This window comes from Canis lupus, chromosome 18, assembly GCF_003254725.2.
Source record: "Canis lupus dingo isolate Sandy chromosome 18, ASM325472v2, whole genome shotgun sequence".
Taxonomy (NCBI): domain Eukaryota; kingdom Metazoa; phylum Chordata; class Mammalia; order Carnivora; family Canidae; genus Canis; species Canis lupus.
The window spans coordinates 19,676,799-19,696,549 of NC_064260.1; the positions used below are offsets into that span (position 1 = coordinate 19,676,799).

Consider the following 19,751-nt stretch of genomic DNA (forward strand, 5'->3'; position numbering starts at 1 on the left):
CTTCCCCTCCTCTCTGCTCCTTCTCCCCCCGCCCCCCTCAGCTGCCCCCGTCGCCCACACCCCCCAGGCCGGCAGCCCCTTACCCCGGCCCCGCGCGGCGGCGGCGCAGGCTCCCACGCCCGGCGGCCTTTTCCCGGCTCCCAACTTCGGCGCCGCCCGCGGCCGCCCGGGGGCAGGTCGGCTCCGGCCGGGGGGTTCGGGGTGGGGGGGGGGCGCGCGCCCGAGCGAGGGGCGCTGTCCGGGGCACGTGCGCGGGAGCGCGCCCGGGAGTGGTCGCGGGGGGCGGGGCGGGGCGGGGGCGCGGGGGGCGGGGGGCGGGGCGGGGCGGGGCGGGGCCGCGGCGGCGCGGACGCCGGGCTGGGGCTGGGCTCGGGCTGGGCTCGGGCTCGGGCTGGGCTGGGCTGGGCTGGGCTGGGCTCGGGCGCTGGCGGCGGCGGCGGGCGGCGGGGCTCGCGCGGGGCAGCGGGAGTTGGCGCGGCGCTGCGGGAGCGGGCGGCGGGCGGCGGGCGGCGGGGCGGGGCGGGGGCAGCTCGCTGGGGCGCCGGCCCGGGAGCCGGAGGAGCGGCGGCGGCGGCGGCGGCGGCACCATGGGCTGCACGCTGAGCGCCGAGGACAAGGCGGCGGTGGAGCGCAGCAAGATGATCGACCGCAACCTGCGGGAGGACGGCGAGAAGGCGGCGCGCGAGGTCAAGCTGCTGCTGCTCGGTGAGCGCCCCGGGACCTCGGGACCTCGGGATCCCGCGCGGACCCCGCCCGGACCCCGGCCCCGACCCCGGACCCGGCCCCGGCCCCGACCCCGACCTGCGCCGCGCGGGCCCGGGGCGCGTCCTGCGGGGCCCGAGCGCCCTCCCCGGGCCGGGCTGCTGCGGGTGCTCGGGGCTGGCGTCCCGGAGACGCGCGCTGCGGAGCTCTGCTCCAGCTTTCGGAAAGAGCCAAAAAACAAAAAAAGAGTAAGCCAGGGTTTTGACGGGAGGATGCATTAGGAAAATGCCCACAGCGTAGGATTTGTGGATCTGACTTGGGGTTTCTTTTGTTCCCTGCCCCCCCCCCCCCCAGCTCACATGCACCCTATGGCTACTTAGGCAGGTGCAAGGTTTCTCAGAACCTTCATTTGCCCCAGCAGCGACTGCTTCTGCTTTACACCAGCCATAATAAAAGAAATATTACACAAACCTGTTTTCAGTAAGCTCCTGTCTCATTGGTTTAATGACTGCAGGAAAAAATGGTGGTTTTTTTTTTTTTTCTCCATTACTAGTAGGCTTAGAAGCAGCAAACTTGGCATGACTAAAAGTAATAATGATCTGAGTCATTTTGCTAGCAAGCTGTGAAATAACTTTGCATCTTAAAGACCTGCTTGGTTTTCTTCACCCTTGTCCCCAGTATAGATCTTTCTCAGTTAGCGCTGTTTACCTAAGTTTTTATGTTAACAAGAAATACCATATTTGGCGGAGGTCAGTGTATTTTCAGTGTACGGAGCATAGAAGAAACACACCTTGACAGGGAAACAGGTAGGTGGTCCGCTTGTGCTGGGAATGTGCCTGAGACATAAAGGAAACAAAAGGAAGATCCCAAAGTTCTTTCCCTGCAGTTTCTGCACTCCTGCTCTGATACGTCCTTTCCGTGGATTTCCCTGTGACCCCAGTTTTGAGCCAGCCATCCACCATGTTTAGAGCCATTGGAAAAGGAGTCCTCTGCTGTCGTTTGATGCTTTCATTAGATGTCTGTTGGAAAGGGATGGGCTGGGATAAAAGTCAGAGGAGTTGGTGTTTGCTTCTGTTTGGAAGAGGTCGGTGTTTCTCAAACGTTAGCTCTATGGGCGTCTTAGGCTGGGTGGTTCTTTGTTGGGCAGGCTGTCTTGTAGGTTGTGGGATGTGTAGCATCCGTGGTGTTCTCTGGCATCTGCCCACGGGATTCCAGTAGCAGCGCCCGCCCTCAACCTTTGATCCTTGAAAATGTCTCCAGATAGTCGGGAGAGTCCCCTGGGGGTAAAGATTAACCTCTGATGAGCAGCGCCTGCATGGACAGGAATAGCTCAATGGGTGAGGTGGAAGTAAAAGTTGCACCTCTACAACCAGCTATAGTGAGAGTGAGGAGGAGGGTGTAGAAGAGTCATGATTTTCAGAAGACATTATGAGATTTTTGTTTTTCTGTACCAGCAATGTTAGATTTCAGAATGATTTTTAAAATTTTTTTAGGTAACTGGATTCCATCAGCTATGTTTTCTCTAGTGTTTTGCTTTTCCCCTTGCATCTCCTCTCTCTGTAGAAATCCTTTGCACCCCTGTCTTGTTGGCCCAGCTCTCCTCCTTACTCCTTATTTTAGTCCTACTCTACCCTTTTGCCCAGGGTCCCAGCACTCTAGTTCCTATAAACAAAATGCTGGCTTATTTCGTAAATGTTATTCTTGGAATGTTTCAAAACATTTTTTTTTTCCCTAATTTGTCTTTAGCAGTGAAGTTTTGACCTTCGGTTCTTTTTTAGATGTTTAAAGTCAAATGTGTAAGTAGCTCGATGAAATCGTCCCATATAAAACACAACTGAATCAAATAGAAATAGAAAATGGTTTTCTAGGTGGTCTATAACCATTGTCACTTCCATTTATATCAGGTCATCTTCCTCTTAATTATTTTAGTTTTTTTCATTACATGAATTCCATTTAAGGCAAAAAGCATCCAAAGTATATTTAAGATAGTAAATAGTTCATTATATTGCATTTTTAAAAAAGATTTCATTTTTTTTTTTCATGAGAGACACAGAGAGGCAGGGGCAGAGGCAGAGGGAGAAGCAGGCTCCTCCCTGCAGGGAGCCCGATGTGGGACTCATCCCAGGACCCCGGGATCACGCCCTGAGCCAAAGGTCCTGAGCCCAGGACCCTGGGATCACGCTGTAACCGCTGATCCTCTCAGGCGTCCCTGCATTTTTTTTTTTTTTCTTGAGGCATATATGTATCGTCTTTTAGACATCTGGGTTGAGAGATTCAGGTATGAGATGCACATTATTAGTAAAAAAAAAAAATGGTACTGTCTATTATAATTAATTTTTTTTAAATCATATATTTTACTATCCATGTTAGGAGCAGTGAATTAGGCCTTCAAAAAGAGGGACTTAGTTTAATCATTGACCTAAAGGAAATTAGGTCAGGGTTTGAGTGGTTCAAGTCTTTAGGTTTAGTTTTCAGGCATTGGTATGGGAATGATAATCCTAAATAGAAAAACTTATTTTTATAATGACCGTTTCTTTCCATTAGAGATGGCCAATTGCCTGAGGGGAATACATTTCTTATAGTCATACCTTTGAGGATGTTATGGTCTCTCATTGTTTTAAGGGCTACATCATTAGGTTTTGGCTGTGTTTTCAGTGGGACTATATTGCACATATGGGTATTAATTAAATATTGGTATGATTTTCAAAGATGTAGAGGGTTAGATTTACAGAAGTTAAACATTCATTCATTCTTCATAAATCATTCTACTCTAAAATTATTTTAAATCTCCTTTAGTCCACCTCACTGTCCTCTGTACTCCGCTATCCTCACAAAGCCCACACCCTATCTCTTTCTGTGGTTTGTTTTAAATATTGTAGGTTGAGTGAAAATTAGGTGAGGGATAAGATCTCTTCTGCTTGGTGATTATTTTTCCATTGGAGCCAGCAACCAGCTCTTCGAGAAGCTACATCATTAATCTTTTTTGTTTCCTTTAAACTTGCCCTGTGACTTCCTTAGTTGGGAAATTCTGGCATTGCAGGAGTTTGGATTTCGAATTGCTTTAGCTATTTCCTTAGCATTGGCTCAGGATCTTAGATGTCAGAAAGTCTGTTTCCTTGAATAAATGGACCTGGTATTTGAACATGGGTTCTGTGCTTCTCTCTCACTCCCCTACCTTAATATTAACAATTACAATGTGGGCACTACAGGTGGTGTTAAAGTGTCTTTTGAAAGGGCTGATTTTTCTGTATCTTCTGTTTCTCATTCTTAAAATTTGCAGTTTCAAGTTCTCCGATGCCTCAGGCAGGCTAATTCCAGAAGACTTTCCTGCTTCTGTCTTTTGCATCTAGCCTACCCTTCCTATCATCCTCATTCCTTGCTCAGAAACCTTTGTTGACTTCTCCATTGCCTGCACAATAAAAACTTTCTTCCAGGCCTCGTTTCCCTGCATCCTTACGCTCTTTTCCTCAGGGTACCCTCCTCCTCCAGATAGGAACGGTTGGCATATGGCGAAGCATATTGCACTCTGGTTTCTAGTGTTGTTTAGCCCTGTGCCCTGCCTGTTTCTCTGACTGGTGTGAGCACTTCAGGGGCAGGATCATTCTAAGTTGGATTTGTATCCATCCCTAACAGCCATCCACTTTGTCGTGTGCTTAATTAATTCCTAATTATGTTAATACCTTGTATAGAATTAGGACTTCCCCTAGAATATAAACCATATACTTTGCCATTTTCAGTATTGATGGGAATAAATAATTACCCAGCCAAACAAAGTAAACCAAAAAGGAATGTTAACAGTATGTGATGACCAAAAGAAGCACGTGGTATCTAAAAGCATATTGGTTTAAGAATTGTTTCCGATTTTTGTGAGAACTTTTTACGAGTTGTATTATTTGTTAGAGAAGATGACAGTGGATATTCATTGGGGGATAGTTTGCTAAGTTGCAGTTGTAGTGTCATTCCTTAAGTTTTTTCTTTTCTTTTGTACAGCTCTCATTTTGTGACCTTTATTTTTGGCCTCTTTTAGCCATAAGTAAAGAGCATGAGTCTTGTTAAATGTATCCATGATAGGAAGTATAATGCCTGTGTTAGAGAATTTAGTTGAAGATGTTTGGAAATATAATGCCTACCTTATAGGATTTAGTGGGAGATGTTATTTAAACCTGAGAAAGATTGCTGTAATTTTTTAAACAAAAGGTGAACATCCAACCACGATCTTAATGTTTTTGTTAATGTGGGCCTCAGCCTTGGAAAGTTTAAGCGACCACAAATTCCCATGGGAGGACCTGGATGTATTTGTTGCACTTCTAGGTCACATATTTTTTGGTCACATGTTCTGGCATCCAGTTACCCAATGTGTGACTTCCCACAGCGTGACATTGGTGAAGCTGAGATCCCAGATGGCATTTGAGCCTAATGAACTAAGGTCAACAGTGCCTAATCTTGTAGTGTGTAGACTGGCTCCTGTTATAACATGTTAAATGCTAATTAAAAATCTTAGCAGAAATAGGCCAAAATTAGTTTTAAAGTGAATGTCCATTCCATAAATTTAGTGGCTTAAAATAAAGTATAACGTATTAAGTGTACATTCCTGGAGGTCAGAAGGCCAGGTTTCATCAGGCTAGGATCAGGATGTCCGCAGGACTCATTTGCTCGGGAGAACTCACAGGAGAATCTTTTTCTTTGCCTTTCCCATCCTCTGGTTAGGCGCTGTCTGCTTTCATTGGCTCATGGGGATCTTTCTCCATCTGCAGAACCAGCCATGGCTGGTAGAGGCTTTCTCCCAATGCATTGCTCCTGTGTTGCCTCCTTTTACTTACAAGGACCCTGTGATTACATTGGGTCCCCCTGGATGATTCCGGCCACCTACCTACCTCGCCTCGGGAGACTTGCCTTAATCACATCTCCGCAGTTCCTTTTGCCACGTAGGGTGACGTGTTCGCAGGTTCCAGGGATTGGGACATGGGCATCGTTGGGAGCTATTATTCTGCCTCCCACAGTCTGCCCTCTGGCTGCCAAAGATTTATGTAAAATGCATTTACCGAATCCCAGCATCTCCCACAGTCTCCACCCAGTACATCATCAGCGGTGCCCAGGATCTCCTGTACCTCAGTTTGCGTGGGCTTCTGGGGCTGGGCCAGCCTGGGCCAAAACGCATCTCTACCTGTGAACCAGTGAAACTTGAGAACCTGTCCTCTGCTTCTCTAATAAGATAGATAAGCCTGTTCAAAAAGAAAGTAGAACAAAAAAAAAAAAAAAAAAAAAAAGGGAGTTGTCCCGTCCTCTGCACTTTGCAAACTTAGGTTTCAAGGCCTGGGGGTAAGCCTGTGACCCGGCTCGGCCTTCTGGGTGCTCCGCTCCACCCTTCCTTCGGCAGGGAAGGTGGCACGTTTGCAGCTGAGTAATTCTATCAGCTGGTTTCTTGCCTCTAGAATTATTGTGACCTAACAGCATTCTGTCATTTTGGAGTCTCTTAATTTATCTTTGCTTCCTGTCCCGTTTTACTGTAACCCGCGAGGAAGGAAACAGCCTGGACCTTCCAAGGGTTTACTTGGGAGTCTTCTCCTCTGATATCCCAGTCCTGAGCTCACGCTCTGTTCTCCCACCCGCGGGACGAAATTCACTTGGGCTCCCTGCCACTAGGCAGCAAGGGTCCCTTTCTGCTAGTTGAGCACATCACGTTCTCCTTTGCAACCACGTCCTCACCGGCAGCACAGTTAGAGTCCATGTGTCCTGCGGCAGCCTGTTTCCTGGCATCTCCATGTAGGTTTCCTGGGATCTCCATGTAGGTTTCCTGGGATCTCCATGTAGGTTTTCTCTAATACATATTCACATGGGTGTTGGCATCTATAGTTCCAGTAGCACATTGGCGCAGTACAGGCTCTTGCTACCACGCTCCTCAAGATTTCAGCCTCTGCCTGGTACCTGATTCCAAACCCATTTCTGCATTTTTAGTGTTTTTTTTTTTTTTTTTTTTGCTGCAGCACCCCACTTCCTGATATCCTCCTTGATAATCTCATGTATAACTTTAGAGCATGCAGAATGATTAGAATTTCATTTTCTTCAGTCCTTTGCCTGTGACTCTCGTGGTAACAGCAAAATCACCAGGTTCTAGTGCTTCATGTTGAACCCATGGTATTTCATTCCAGACATAAGTGTTAAAAAATAAGACTTTTATTTTTGTTTGCCTCCGCCTCAGTGAAGTTTTTCCTGACCTTCCAGTCTAAATCTGTCTTCCTTCCTCTCCCTTCCTAATTATACCATTTTGAAATCATCTTGTGCATTTACTTTTTTATTGTCTGTTGTGCCTCTCTGTGGGGCTGGCTTCCTCAGAGCAGGAATCCAGTTCGACTTGTTTATCATCTAAAGGCACAGAGTAGTCCTTCCATAAATGTTGTTTAAATGACTAGGTAAATTATTGAACATTAATTTTAACTAATAGTCTTTTAAAGTGAAAAAGTTGGTACATTTTTTTCTTGTGCCTTGAGTAATTTTAATGAGTTTTGGCCCAGTGTATTCTCATTTATTTCTTTTATATCTTGCTGGTTAGAGTAAGTAATACCTACTATATTATTACTATCTTCTATAAACTGAAATTAATTTAGGGTACTTAATTATTATTGCATGGTCAGAAAGATATGACTGTGGGTATGTTAGGTGTAGAGTGAAACGTGATTTCTATATTTGTGTATTCCAGACACTTTGTTTTCAACAGGATTGTTGTACTGCTATTTCCCATGTTATTTGAGAGCTTTCTTAAACTGCATACAGTCATACAAGGTGGCATCGCATGAATGCTCACCATCATATCTATCACAGCGGGGCAGTAAGATTGTAACTTTGGCTTTCTGGAGCCAGTAGGATGCTCAGAAACTGACCACAGTGTATTCTTTATGTCTTGCCTATCCTTAAGTGGCAAGAATTATCATTGATGACATTTGCAAAGGGCGTTGTATATTTTTTGGTTTTGAGTTATACCTTAGGTTTACCAAATCCTTAGGAGACTTTATGATTTACATAGGGAAATAAAATATGTACCTAAAAATAATTCCTCATAATGGCGACATAGGGAAGACATGGTATAGTAATAGCTGTGAGGGGAGGTAGGGAGGTAAGCTTTAACATTGGGGTCTTCATTGTTGATCAGAGATGAGGGTGGACGTCACATACCTTTCAGAAATTACTGTGGTTATAAATCTGTCTATTTCCGTGCATTTCTGAGCTTATTTTTTGATCCTGGCTGGCTGTACACTCTGTATTATATAGAAACCTGTAATCTAGAAGAGACTTTGCTCTCTATAGCTTCGTTTTCTTACATTTTCCACATATAAGGAATTTTGGCCCTCCAGGGTTTGTTTAGCTCTGTCCAGAGACTTGCTGCACAGGAAAAGACGGTTGACCTAGAACTCTGGCAGGAAAATGTTTTCCTTGAGAACTTGGGCAAGTTATCCTAATTCTTTAAGCTTTAATTTTCTTTTCCATAAATTCCAGATAATAAATGTACCTACCTCGTAGGACTGGGGGACAAAGTAAGCCAATACCTCCAGAGTGCTGAGAATAATACATGGCACAGAAGTTCTTAATAAATATAAGCTGTTACGATAAATACTTCAGAGATTCTTTGGAGTCAGCCTTCTCTGTCTCCTTCCAGTTTGATCCATGTATGGTCATTGAATCCTTTTGTTGGCTCTTCTTAGCAAAGGGTATGTATGTACATAGCAAAGATATCAAAAAGTATAAAATCAGTCTTAATTACTAGTTTCTGATTCAACCATGACATCCTTGTAGGACTTGGCTTTCTGTTAACAGTATCCCCATTGGGAAAAGACCAGGTAAATAACTGTGTTGTGTTAGGAATTCTAGAGAGAGTGGATTTCAAGTAATTGGAAAACTTTACAAAAGAGTTAAAGGTATTTTTTTCTCTCTTTTATTACCCATTTTTTAGAATAAATGTAATAATTTCCTGCAAACTTTCCTTTTATCTTCCTTGAAAATAAAACAAGGCTGTTAGTGTTAAGTCATGAAACATCATTTGAGTTGACTGAAATGAATGTGCCATCTCTCTGGGGAATTTATGATTACTTCCCACAAATTTAAAAACCTTTTTGAAACTTTCTGTACTGATGACTCAAACAGATTCCTAATAAAACTCCAAAATTACCATGAATTTACTTTTGAGAGAGAAGGAGCACCTCTTGAAAAGTGGTCTTAGCCTTGATATAGAAACAACGAAGCATGGACTCTGATAGTTTTTGTGTCTTTTACTTCACTATTGCAGTGAAGTCTTTTAACACTTAGGCTTAAATTACCTGGAAGTTCCTTTTGTTTACTGTGATTTTCTAAGGCACAGTCTAAAAGTTTTTCTACTAATTTACTTATCTATATCGTATGTTTTTTTTGTTTGGGCACATAGCTTTTATTTGACAGCTAAACATGGGATCTGTAATGAAATGGCACCTAAGATCAATATAATATAATGGGAATTAGAAGAAAACTGCATTTTTATTGGTAGTTCTGAAGTTAATCTAATTTCAGGAGTAACGTTTACATTTATTTCAGTGCAATTTAAAATTGATCTGTTGAGTTTTCACAACCTGAGCAGTCCATGTAATCAGCAACAGGATCAAGAATTATACGCAAGGGATGTGCTGTGACTGTAACCAGTCGTCACTCTGGTCAGTTAAGTTGCTGGAACTGATGAGCTGGTGCTCATCGGGGCCAGTGCTGCGTACCGCCTCCCCCCTCACTCATCCTCTCTTGCCTCCCAGAACCTTTCATGTACCCTGGTTCTCTCTGCCATCTTCACATTTCTCTAAAAACTACAGTGCCCTGGTCCATAAACATTCTTAAGTCAGTCCAGCATTAAAAATAATAAAATACAAGCAAAACTGTTCATACTCTCCTTAAATCATTTTTAACCTCTCATTTTTCATCTAAATTTTTTAAAATAGGCTGCATTCCTATTTTTACTTTGTCACTTTTTTAAAAGATTTTATTTTTTTATTCACGAGAGACGCAGAGAGGCAGAGACACAGGCAGAGGGAGAAGCAGCCTCCCCGTGGGGAGCCCAACGTGGGACTCGATCCCAGGATCCTGGGATCAAGACCTGAGCAAAAGGCAGACGCTCAAGCACTGAGTCACCCCGTGCCCACTTTTTCTATTCACTCTTTAAATTCCTTTTTCTTTAAAATATTTTTTCAATTATATAGGAGTATTGAGAAATAAAAGAGGCACTCCTATAACCCACAGGAATATATTTTTTTAGAGATTATTTTATGGTTGGTCTCTGTCTTCTGGATTTTCTTTTATAATTAGGTCAAGCTTCTCATTCTAACTTCCTGTCTCTTTTCTCATTTTTGTGAAGGTTTTATTTATATATTTGAGAAAGCGAGTGAGCACGTGTGCAGGAGTGGGGGAGGGGCAGGGGAGGAGCCAGGGGCCCAAGGACTGACTTGGGGTTCAGGGGCTCCATCCCAGGACCCTGGGATCATGACCCAAGCCAAAGGCAGATGCTTAAATCAACTGAGCCACCCAAGTGCCTCTGCAATTTTTTCAAATCTCCTTATCTTTTCGTGTTACTTATATATATCCTTTAGTTCACCTTCTCTATCTAGCGGTAAACTGATCTGCCTTTTAATAAATCAAGTTTTTAATTTTATTAGTGATACTTGTTTTTCTAGCTTTTTAAAAAAGTCACTTTCATCCTACCGTACTTAATTCATAGTCTCTTTATGAAATCTTTTTTTTTTCTTTATGAAATCTTTATAAAATTCTTAGGGTTCAGATAGTTGTAGGGTCTTGACTGTATTTCACGGTTGGTAGATTGTGTCCTCTAGTAATTTTTTTTTATTGCCAGCACATATTAACCAGCACATCGTCTCTGTGAATCACGTGCACCCCACGTTGGCTATAATTTTCTTCTTCGTCTCTCAGGGTTAGAGTAGAGGGCAGATGTCCTTCACTTACCTTATTAACACAGTGTTCCAAAGCAGAAGGCATCCTCTCTCACCCACTTACTCAGCTGCTTCCTCCTTCTCCCTGTTGCCTCTGTTTTATTGGTGGCCCCACTGATCCTTGATTTCTTATTTGCTTTCACACTCCGTCAAAAGCTCCATCAGCTTTGTTTTCTGAATATTTTGCTTATTTTCCTGTTTCACTTTTTTTTCTCATCCAGCAACGTTGAATGTAAGGTTTCCCTTCATTGCTGTGCAGGCTTTTTGCCTCCTGCCACCCTTTGCTCATGTGGTCTGTGCTTCTGAGGCATATGTGAGTGTGTGTGTGCGTGCACACGTGGGTGCGAATGTGTGTGAGTGGAGGGGGGATTGGCTCTCCCAGTACTGCCCTGGTGCCCCTGGTCCTGGCAGCCAGTTTTTTGCTTGCCTGCCAGCATGCACTGCTTATTGGTCTCTTACGTCTCATTCTGTTCACAGCCGGGACCATCCCTCTTACTGTCTTGGCCCTCCTTTGTGTCTCCTGGATGCTGTGGACCTCTTGATCCCTGTGTTTCCTGGGCAGCCCTCGGCTGCAGAGCCAGTATTAGTAGCCAGGCTTTTGGCTGCCTTGAACACCTGTCTTCTTGGTCCCATCAAGCATATGGTAAATTCCATATCCTGTCCATCTTGCAGTGGTGCCAGTGTGCCACCAAGAGATGACTTCAGCTGTTCTTCTGCTTAGCCAGCCTTTTCCTCCAGGCTCCTTGGGGGTGTTCATGCTGAGGTGGCTCTTCTCCCAGGACCTCAAACAGGCCTCTCTGCCTTGAGCAATCTCTTCATCTTTTCTGACATACTGTTCACCTCTGAAGCTGTGGCTCAAAGAGAGGAGAGCAAGGTAGAGGGGACTCCCAGCCTCTCTCATCCCTAGCTGCCTTCTGCAGTTGCCACTAGGCCACCAGCTGCCCTGTGGCTGCCAGGGTCTCTGCCCTGTGATGCCTGGAAAGTAAGCCACCTGTGCTCCTCATTTTCATCTGATGGCACTAATAAATCCTGTCGACCTCTTCTCCCATTATGCATGTAAGAGCAGAGGAGAAGAGAGAAAAACACATCTGTAATTTTAAAAAATTCCTCATGTTATATCCTCTATTGTTCTTTGCATCCCTGCTCTGAGGTTAGATTTTTTTCACACTGTCCTTATCATATGCTTTTGCTGGTCCAGGTGTGCTCACCTTATTTTCCCAGAGCAGCTCTTCTTAAATTCAAACTTCAGTAAGCGTGGAAATAAGCTGGAGTATTTTAAAATGTAGATTTTCATTCTGGGTCTGGGATGGAGCCTGAGATCCCGCATTTCTCACAGGCCCTCGGGCTGCCTTTGCAGCTGATCACCGGGCTGGTCCATATTTTGGGCCGCAGAGTCCTAAAGTAGGTGATCCTCCTGGATCTTTTCCATTTATCCATTGGATAAACGTTTTTCAAGACTTATCCTCTCTTTGCCACATTCACGAAATCTCCTATAACCTCGTCTATAAGGTATTAAAAACAGTGCTTTGCACAAAGTAAGAGCTCACTGTAATTTATACACATGCCTGTGTGCACATGCATATGCAAAGCCTATCAGACTTATATAGTTAAGCTCTTAAAGTTAACCTGAAATGGTTTTTTAGTAGCACATTTTGAGAAAAACTTCTTGATATTATCTTACATGGAAACATGCACTTCCTGGAGAGTGATCAAAAACTATAATTAGTCATAATGAATCTTCTGTGTACTTAGCAAGAATTTTTAAAGTGGACTTCTTCTTTTGATGATATGATTATTCAAGGTCAGGTTGAGTGTGACCTTATAAATATGTTTTTATGAACATTTTCAGCTGGTAATGTTCATGATGACATTCTTTTCTCGGAAGTAAATAAAGGGCGGTTGCAAACTCTGAGAAAGTTTACAGTCATTGGTCTTGAAATAACTGATCATACTGTTGTTATGTAACCTCATCTCTCCTAATCTGACTACATACAAGGTGATTTCCATTGCCTTTAAAAGGCATTTCTGATCCTAGAAAACGATCCTTTACACTCATATTTACTGACAAGTACTACAAAATATGAAACATTTTGTGATTAAATATCTCATAAATGATCTATCACTTCTGCTTTCGTTTGCTGGTTAGCCCTAACTTCAAGTTAGTTATGACACCTGGATCTTACGAAATGTGTAAATTCATTCAACAATATTTATAGAGGCCAACTATATGGCCTGCATTATCTAGGTATCTGGAAATGAAACAGTCTTTGAGAAGCTGTTATTAATTAAAATAGAGGAAACATTCTTTAAGTGTTTTACTATAGGATTAAAGCAATATGGTTATTTCGGCTTGTTTACTAATAAGTTTAAGAAAATGAGCTCTGGGTTTCTTCTCTCTTTTTGTCTTACTGTAGCTTCGTAGTAAATCATTTTAACTTTGTTTTGGATGATTGCATTTTATACATCAGGCTGAATTTTATTGCTTTTTGCTGAAAACTATTCAAAAGCTTTCAGAGCAAGGAATAAGTAAGGAATTCCAAAGTAACTTATACTGTGTGCATGGAGATACTTAGAATTTTAGGACTAATTTCTTGAAAAGTTATCAACCAACACTGCAGCCCAAGGGATTTTTAGCAGTCCCTTTTCTTTTTTTCAAGAATTTATTAATGAGAGACACAGAGAGAGGCAGAGACATAGACAGAGACAGAGAGAGAAGCAGGCTCCATGCAGGAAGCCCGAAGCAGTCTCCAGGATCACACCCTGGGCTGAAGGCAGACGCCTAACCACTGAGCCACCCAGGGGTCCCTAGCAGTCACATTTGAGATGACTTAAACTCTACTATAAAATGTAGCCAGTATAAAAAGAGTAGTTCTGAGGAATAGAAAGCTCTAACAGAATCTGAGTAGTGGCTCTGTTTGGAGAGCCAGTCAACAGAACTTAAGCTCTATAATCCATAGACTTGTGTAAATTGTATTTGGGTGTATGTGGATGTTTTGTCTTCATCAGTGAACAAATGTTGTTTTAAAAAAAACAAAACCAAAAATGTTAGAATATTCAAGCATCAGAATAAGTCTTTTAGATAACTCACTTTTTTTTTCCCTGAATAAAAGTAGAAAATGCTATAACATTTTTAAAAATGGATCCATACACCTGGGGGACTAGGTTAAGAAATCAGCTTTAACGTTTTCAGAGTCGTGTGGTATCTAGAAATTGTTTGGCATAATGGTTTGTCTGGATTTCTGAAAGTTAAGATTATTTAGATTTATTATCATTTTAATCATTAAATATCAATCAAAAAATCATTAAATATCATGTAATCATTTAATATCATTAAATATCATACGTTTGCAATGAAGATATCCAGCGCATCTGATACGACGTTTTGAGTGAGAATATAGAGATGGCACTTACTTGTCATTTATTTCTCTTTTACGTAGTCTGTGATTTAAGAAAGGTGGTCTTTTAATAACATATTTGTCATTTATCTTTGCAGCATTTTCAGGGATTAGTTTGAGATTCTAAAACTTGATATGTGTGTGCCTTAAATGGAAGCATTCAGCTGGAGCATTTCTGTTCTTATATTGTGATTCTGTTATTCTGAATATGTCTCTTGTAACAATGGATTATATGGTGCAGATCCAAGATTGTTTCATACTTTAATACAGCAGTAGTGTGATAACTTCAGTTTAGAGACTTCATAAAACATACATTCTGCAACTTTCTTGCACAGAAAATATTCACAAAGTTTTTCGTCCTCTTCTATTTTTCTATTTAACATTTACATATTATTCTCTGATAACAATGGCATATGTGCTGGTAGGTATGGTAAACATGTGGCATGGAAAGTGTGTGAGGGGTGCCTCTGTTTATAGATAAGGCTTTTTCTGTCTTAGGAAGAGATACCCCTTGAGCTAGCTCCAACAGAGAGTGTTTTATGACACAGCTCAAGGGAAACCCAAAGAAGACAAACATTAAAGCTGATGGGTTCAGAACCAGACGATGCCTTTGGCTCTGGAGCTGACGGCCTTGCCGTGGCGGTTTCCTTCCTGGCTTCTGATTTCCACACTCTGTTAAGTCTTATGCCCAGGTTATATCATTCACTGCCTCAAACTCATACCTGGTTTTCCAAAATCAGACAACTCTGATCTGCCCATCTCAACTTTTTGTCCCTGCAAGTACAGTCCTCAACCTTTGGCAGGTGGAGATCGAGCTACCTTTTGGTCAAATCCTCGCTCTCCTGTGGTCTGGGCAGCTCTGGTAGGAGAGAAATGCGGGGCCCTGGCACCTGCTCCTCAGGAAGCCAAGGGAGGAAAGGGCTACCAGACTCCGTTAAACAGAAACGTTTGGTGCTGCCTCCAAGCCTGTGTTACATCTAGTATCAAAAAATAGTTCGTTATACCTAAACAACAAAGAAGTGGCTTTTTCTATTAGACTGTTCCATCGGCGGTGGCGTTTATGTTCATTGTCCTACATGTTTTGTGTCGTGTAGTCTTGAGCCTTACCTGAGATGTTACTGATATCTCAAAGTAACTTGAATATCTGTGATTATATATAGCATTATTTTATTGTGGGAAGAGGCATTGCTCTGGTTTGTTCCAATATCTAATTATTTTCAAAGGCTGATTGTCTAGTTATTGAGTATTGCATGTGTTCTTTGAACATTTGGGAAAATAAACCTTTGAGTAAGTTTCTTTCCTCTGTGCATCTTGAATAGTTGACATGGTACTGTATATCGATATAACCGTGTACTTCTGTGGCTTATATATTTACCCATCATTAAATATTTTCAACATATCTCAAGTTTAGTGCCTACATAATGATCATCTTACAGATCTTCCATAATTTATTGAATCACACTGATGTTGAAAATTGAGGTCTTTTAGTTTTATAATCGGATATTATACCATGATGACTGTATTTTATGCATATATCATCACCTATATTCCTGATTATTTCCTTAAGTTCTTGAGTTAAAAGTTGGGACTTAACGATGTGTACAGCTAGATTGCTTTTCCCGCACGTTCTGGTTTCTACCCCTGCAGGTGTCATGTGAGGCTGCTGTTTCACCTCACCTTCATTAGCATTGAGGGTTCTTGTAATTATCTGTACTAAACTGATGAGTAAAAATGACTTCACATTGTTACTTTAATCTGCAATCTAATTTGCAGAGGGGTGGTGGAAGGACTGTCTCTTCTAAAGAAGTGAGTCTGGTCCATTTTGAGATTCATCAGAACCTGCCCTGTAAAACTTTGCGTATTTGTTCCATATAACGTCCCCTCTTGTGTGTGCTTCTTGATTTTATTACTTTGGACAGAAATTGCTTGTTTTTCTTCAAGTTCAGTAGGAAGATTTAGAATTGCTTAAATATGCCTTGAGTGATTTTGACAAATGATATTATTGTATTAAGTTAATTATATATGCATTTAGAATATATGACCTGAGAACCTTTTCATCGGCAATAGAGAAGACTTTCCTCAACAAGGAAAAAAATGTAAACTTTTGTAGACAAAATTGGTTATTTCATTCATGTTAACATTGATGACCTGTGCACCATAAACAAAGTGGGGCAAAAAGCATACTATGTACAACCTGTTATGATGGAAGTGCAAAATAAAATGAGATACCATTTCACGCCTATCAGAATCAGACAACACCAAATGCTGACCTGGACATCTTTAATATCCTTTTCAGTGGGAACATCAATTGCTACAAGCTTTTGGGTAAAGATACACATCCCTTCAATGTAGTAATCCCCTCCCCCCCATGTATAGACTCCAGGGAAAGTGTAGTAGTTGTACCAAAAAAAAAGTTCCCTGCAATATTGCTAGTAGTAGCAGAATTTAAAATAGCCTAAATTATTCACCATCGTATATGAATAAATGTGAGAGAATGAATAGGGTATATGTTAAAAATGACATACTTGGGGCACCTGGGTGGCTCAGCGGTTGGGCGCCTACCTTGGGCTCAGGTCGTGATCCCTGGATCCAGGATCGAGTCCCACATCCAGCTCCCTGCAAGGAGCCTGCTTCACCCTCTGCCTATGTCTCTGCCTCTCTCTCGGTTTGTGCGTCTCAGGAATAAATAAATAAATCTTTAAAACAACAAAAAATGAACTACTCTATACAATTATGCAAATGAAATATACAGAGAAATTGTGTGATAAATCTCAGTGGCAATGTTAAATATGCAGTTTGCAAGATGATATACTCTGACACTTCCATATAAAGTTAAAAAATATCCAAAACTGTATCATATGTTAGAACATAGGTAGAACATACTAGCAGAAGTATGAGGAAGTGCATGGGGAGGCTAAACATCAGAATCAGAGTGCTGGCCATTTTGGGGGGTAAAAAGGGAAGTAGATGAGGGAGGGCTGTCCGGGGCACTGTAATGTTTTATCTTAAACAGGATCCTGAATGGACAGATGTTCTATTATTTTCTGGATACTTTTGTATGGCTGAAATATTTCATAAGTAAACAAGTTTTGTTATTATAGGCTAATTTGTAGCAATTTTGGCATCTTCGTTTTCCGTGCTCCCACATCTGGTTATTTCCCAAGCCATGTTTACTCTCATTTCCATTGCCTTGTCCATCCTCCTCTTCCTTCCATTTTCACATAAATTAATCTGCTGTAATACCTGGTCTTCCCACCTACCTGGTCTTCCCACCTACACACTTTCCGCCCTTCATTCTAAATTAATCCTCCTAAATGACAGCTTTGATCTTATCAGTAATTTCTCAGAAGTCTTTAGTAATTCTGATTATTTACAGAATATCACCTGTTTATTAGTATAAACAGGAGAGTTTTGTGGTTTGGCTTCCACCTAGCCTTTCCATATTTCCCATGACTCTCCCTTGGCAAACTCTGGGTACATTCCATACTTTCTTATCTGTGATACTCTTGCTCATGCTGTTCTTCTCTCTAGGAATACCTTTTCATCCTTAGCAATTTCCAGTCCTGCCCACATGTATTTATGAGCTGAGTTTGGCCCAGTGTTTGTCAAAGTTGAGTAATATCTATGTCTTTAATAAGGAGGAAACAATTCTTACAGATTCCTCATATTGACTTACATATATTATGCTATCACTTAACTGTATTACAATTACTCAGCACGTAAATAAGTGTAAAAATCATACATTTCAAAATTCTAAGCAGTCATAAAGACAAATTAGAAATCTACAAAACTATACAGTTGTTATGAACATTACTTGTTCTGTGCTGATTATGATATGAATCCAGTAGAGACTGTTTTTGCATTTGGCCTGCCTGTACTACCAAATGCCACAAGATGTCTCAAATCTGTCCTCCACTTTCTGTAAGTGAGCTGTTGTAAAACCCTCATTCCCGTGGTGCTCCCACCTTCTTTGGAATAAGTGCCTCATTGAGGAATCATCTGTGAGTATCATGAATCATAAGGCTCAGTGATGTTCCTACCATGTAGCCTGATTTTATACATGAGGAAAATCTCTCTGGACCTTCATGCGGTATCATTCAATAAATGTTAAATCAGCTACTGTCTCCTGTGCACTATGTCAAGCATGTGGACCCAGACATGTGTCAAACATGGGTCCTGCCCTCAAGGAGTGTAGTGGCAAAATAAAGCGAAAGGAAACATTAGTTATGGGGGCAGTAAATGCTGGGGGTGGGCTTTGAACTTAACAAGGAGGGGCAGGCACTTGAATTTCAAGTTCAGAGATGTTAACTGTTCAGTACTTTCACTACTAAAGGGCACAAACAATATTAGATTGAAATGTTTATATTGAGTTGATTACTTTTATATTTATGTTCTTCATTCTTTTATTGCCTCTCCTCATTTCTCTTTCATAAACCCTGTTTCTTCAATTGTTAGAACTGGGGTAGGTAATATTAATCTCTTGTTGCAAAGTAGGAAATCGAAATTGAGGCTTAGATAGATAAGTAATTTGCCCAAGGTTATACTACTAGTAAGTGACCAGGCTCCGTCCTATCTTCTCATCAAATTCCAGGTTCTTAACCCTCTTCATATATTGCTTGTCAAGTACTTATTACGGTTAGATCTAAAGTAAGCTTCTATCCTTGCAGTAAGTGGGCTTTTGCATTTGTTAAGTTAAAGGTATTTTTCCTCCCTTAGGGGAACAGAGTCTGGTAAAGAGTAGACATTCAGTAAATGTCGGTTGAATAAATTAGTTATATCTTATGTTGGAAGAGTTAGTAACTATAACTTAAAATACCAGTACTAACTGATATATAATCAAGTGTTTTAACTGAATTTTTCTTAACTCCTACTGTACATTAAAATAGTGTCAGTGTTTTGTTTTTTAAAAATGAGAGAAACCAACTACACGATATAATCTGGGATTAGTATAGAGTCAATCTCATCTCATATCTTTATCTAGGGCTGAAATATTTCAAATGTAAAATGGAATATATTTTAAAAATAGAGATGCAGCTAAATATCCTAAATCTTTGAAGAAAGAGTTCAATCTATATTTACCAAAGAATTAAATGTGGATTATTATATTTTAGATTTTTTCTGTGTCAATGACTTCCCCATTAACCAAAGTAACTAAAATATTTTTTCAAGGTGTGCCGCAATGTAAAAATATCTCTATCATTCACAAACTGGCCCCAGCATGATGATGACAGACTCTAAGAGGGCCGATTAAATTAATCAAGCTTGTCATGTCAGATGTACTCTTCAGAAAGAGCCAAGTATTCATTTTAATTTAGTATCCTTTTTTTCTTTGACAAAGGCATAATACACAGCTTTACATTCCCAATTTAAGGTTTTGATTATAATGTGTGTATCTTCAAAATTGGGAAGCTGTAGTTATGCTTGTACAGTATCTGTCTAATAATTTGGGAAGTCTGTTTAAACACTGATAGGTCTGATTATCAAATTGAAGATAAGACCATTTCCCTTTCTGCCAGTTAGCCAGGAATATGTTGGTGGTACTCTTGCTTTGTTACAATTGAAGAAAAAGAGATGATTAATAAACAACTCCTAGGTGTCTTGCATAGACTGCTTATTCCATCCAAAATGCTAAAATATCTTAAATATACAAAGGAGTGCTTCTGGTCAGTTTATTCTGAGAGGTCATACTAGTTAATGGCCT

General features: G+C 41.3%; 1 protein-coding gene across 1 annotated transcript in view; it reads left to right on the forward strand.

Annotated features, from left to right (window-relative positions):
- The first annotated feature begins 519 nt into the window (after nt 1–519).
- GNAI1 (G protein subunit alpha i1) overlaps nt 520–19,751 on the forward strand; it is an 80,496-nt gene continuing 61,264 nt past the window's right edge. The window contains exon 1 of the mRNA XM_025449357.3: nt 520–705. Within this exon, the coding sequence (XP_025305142.1) occupies nt 588–705 (118 nt within the window). The 5' untranslated portion in view covers nt 520–587. The remainder of the gene's footprint in view (nt 706–19,751) is intronic.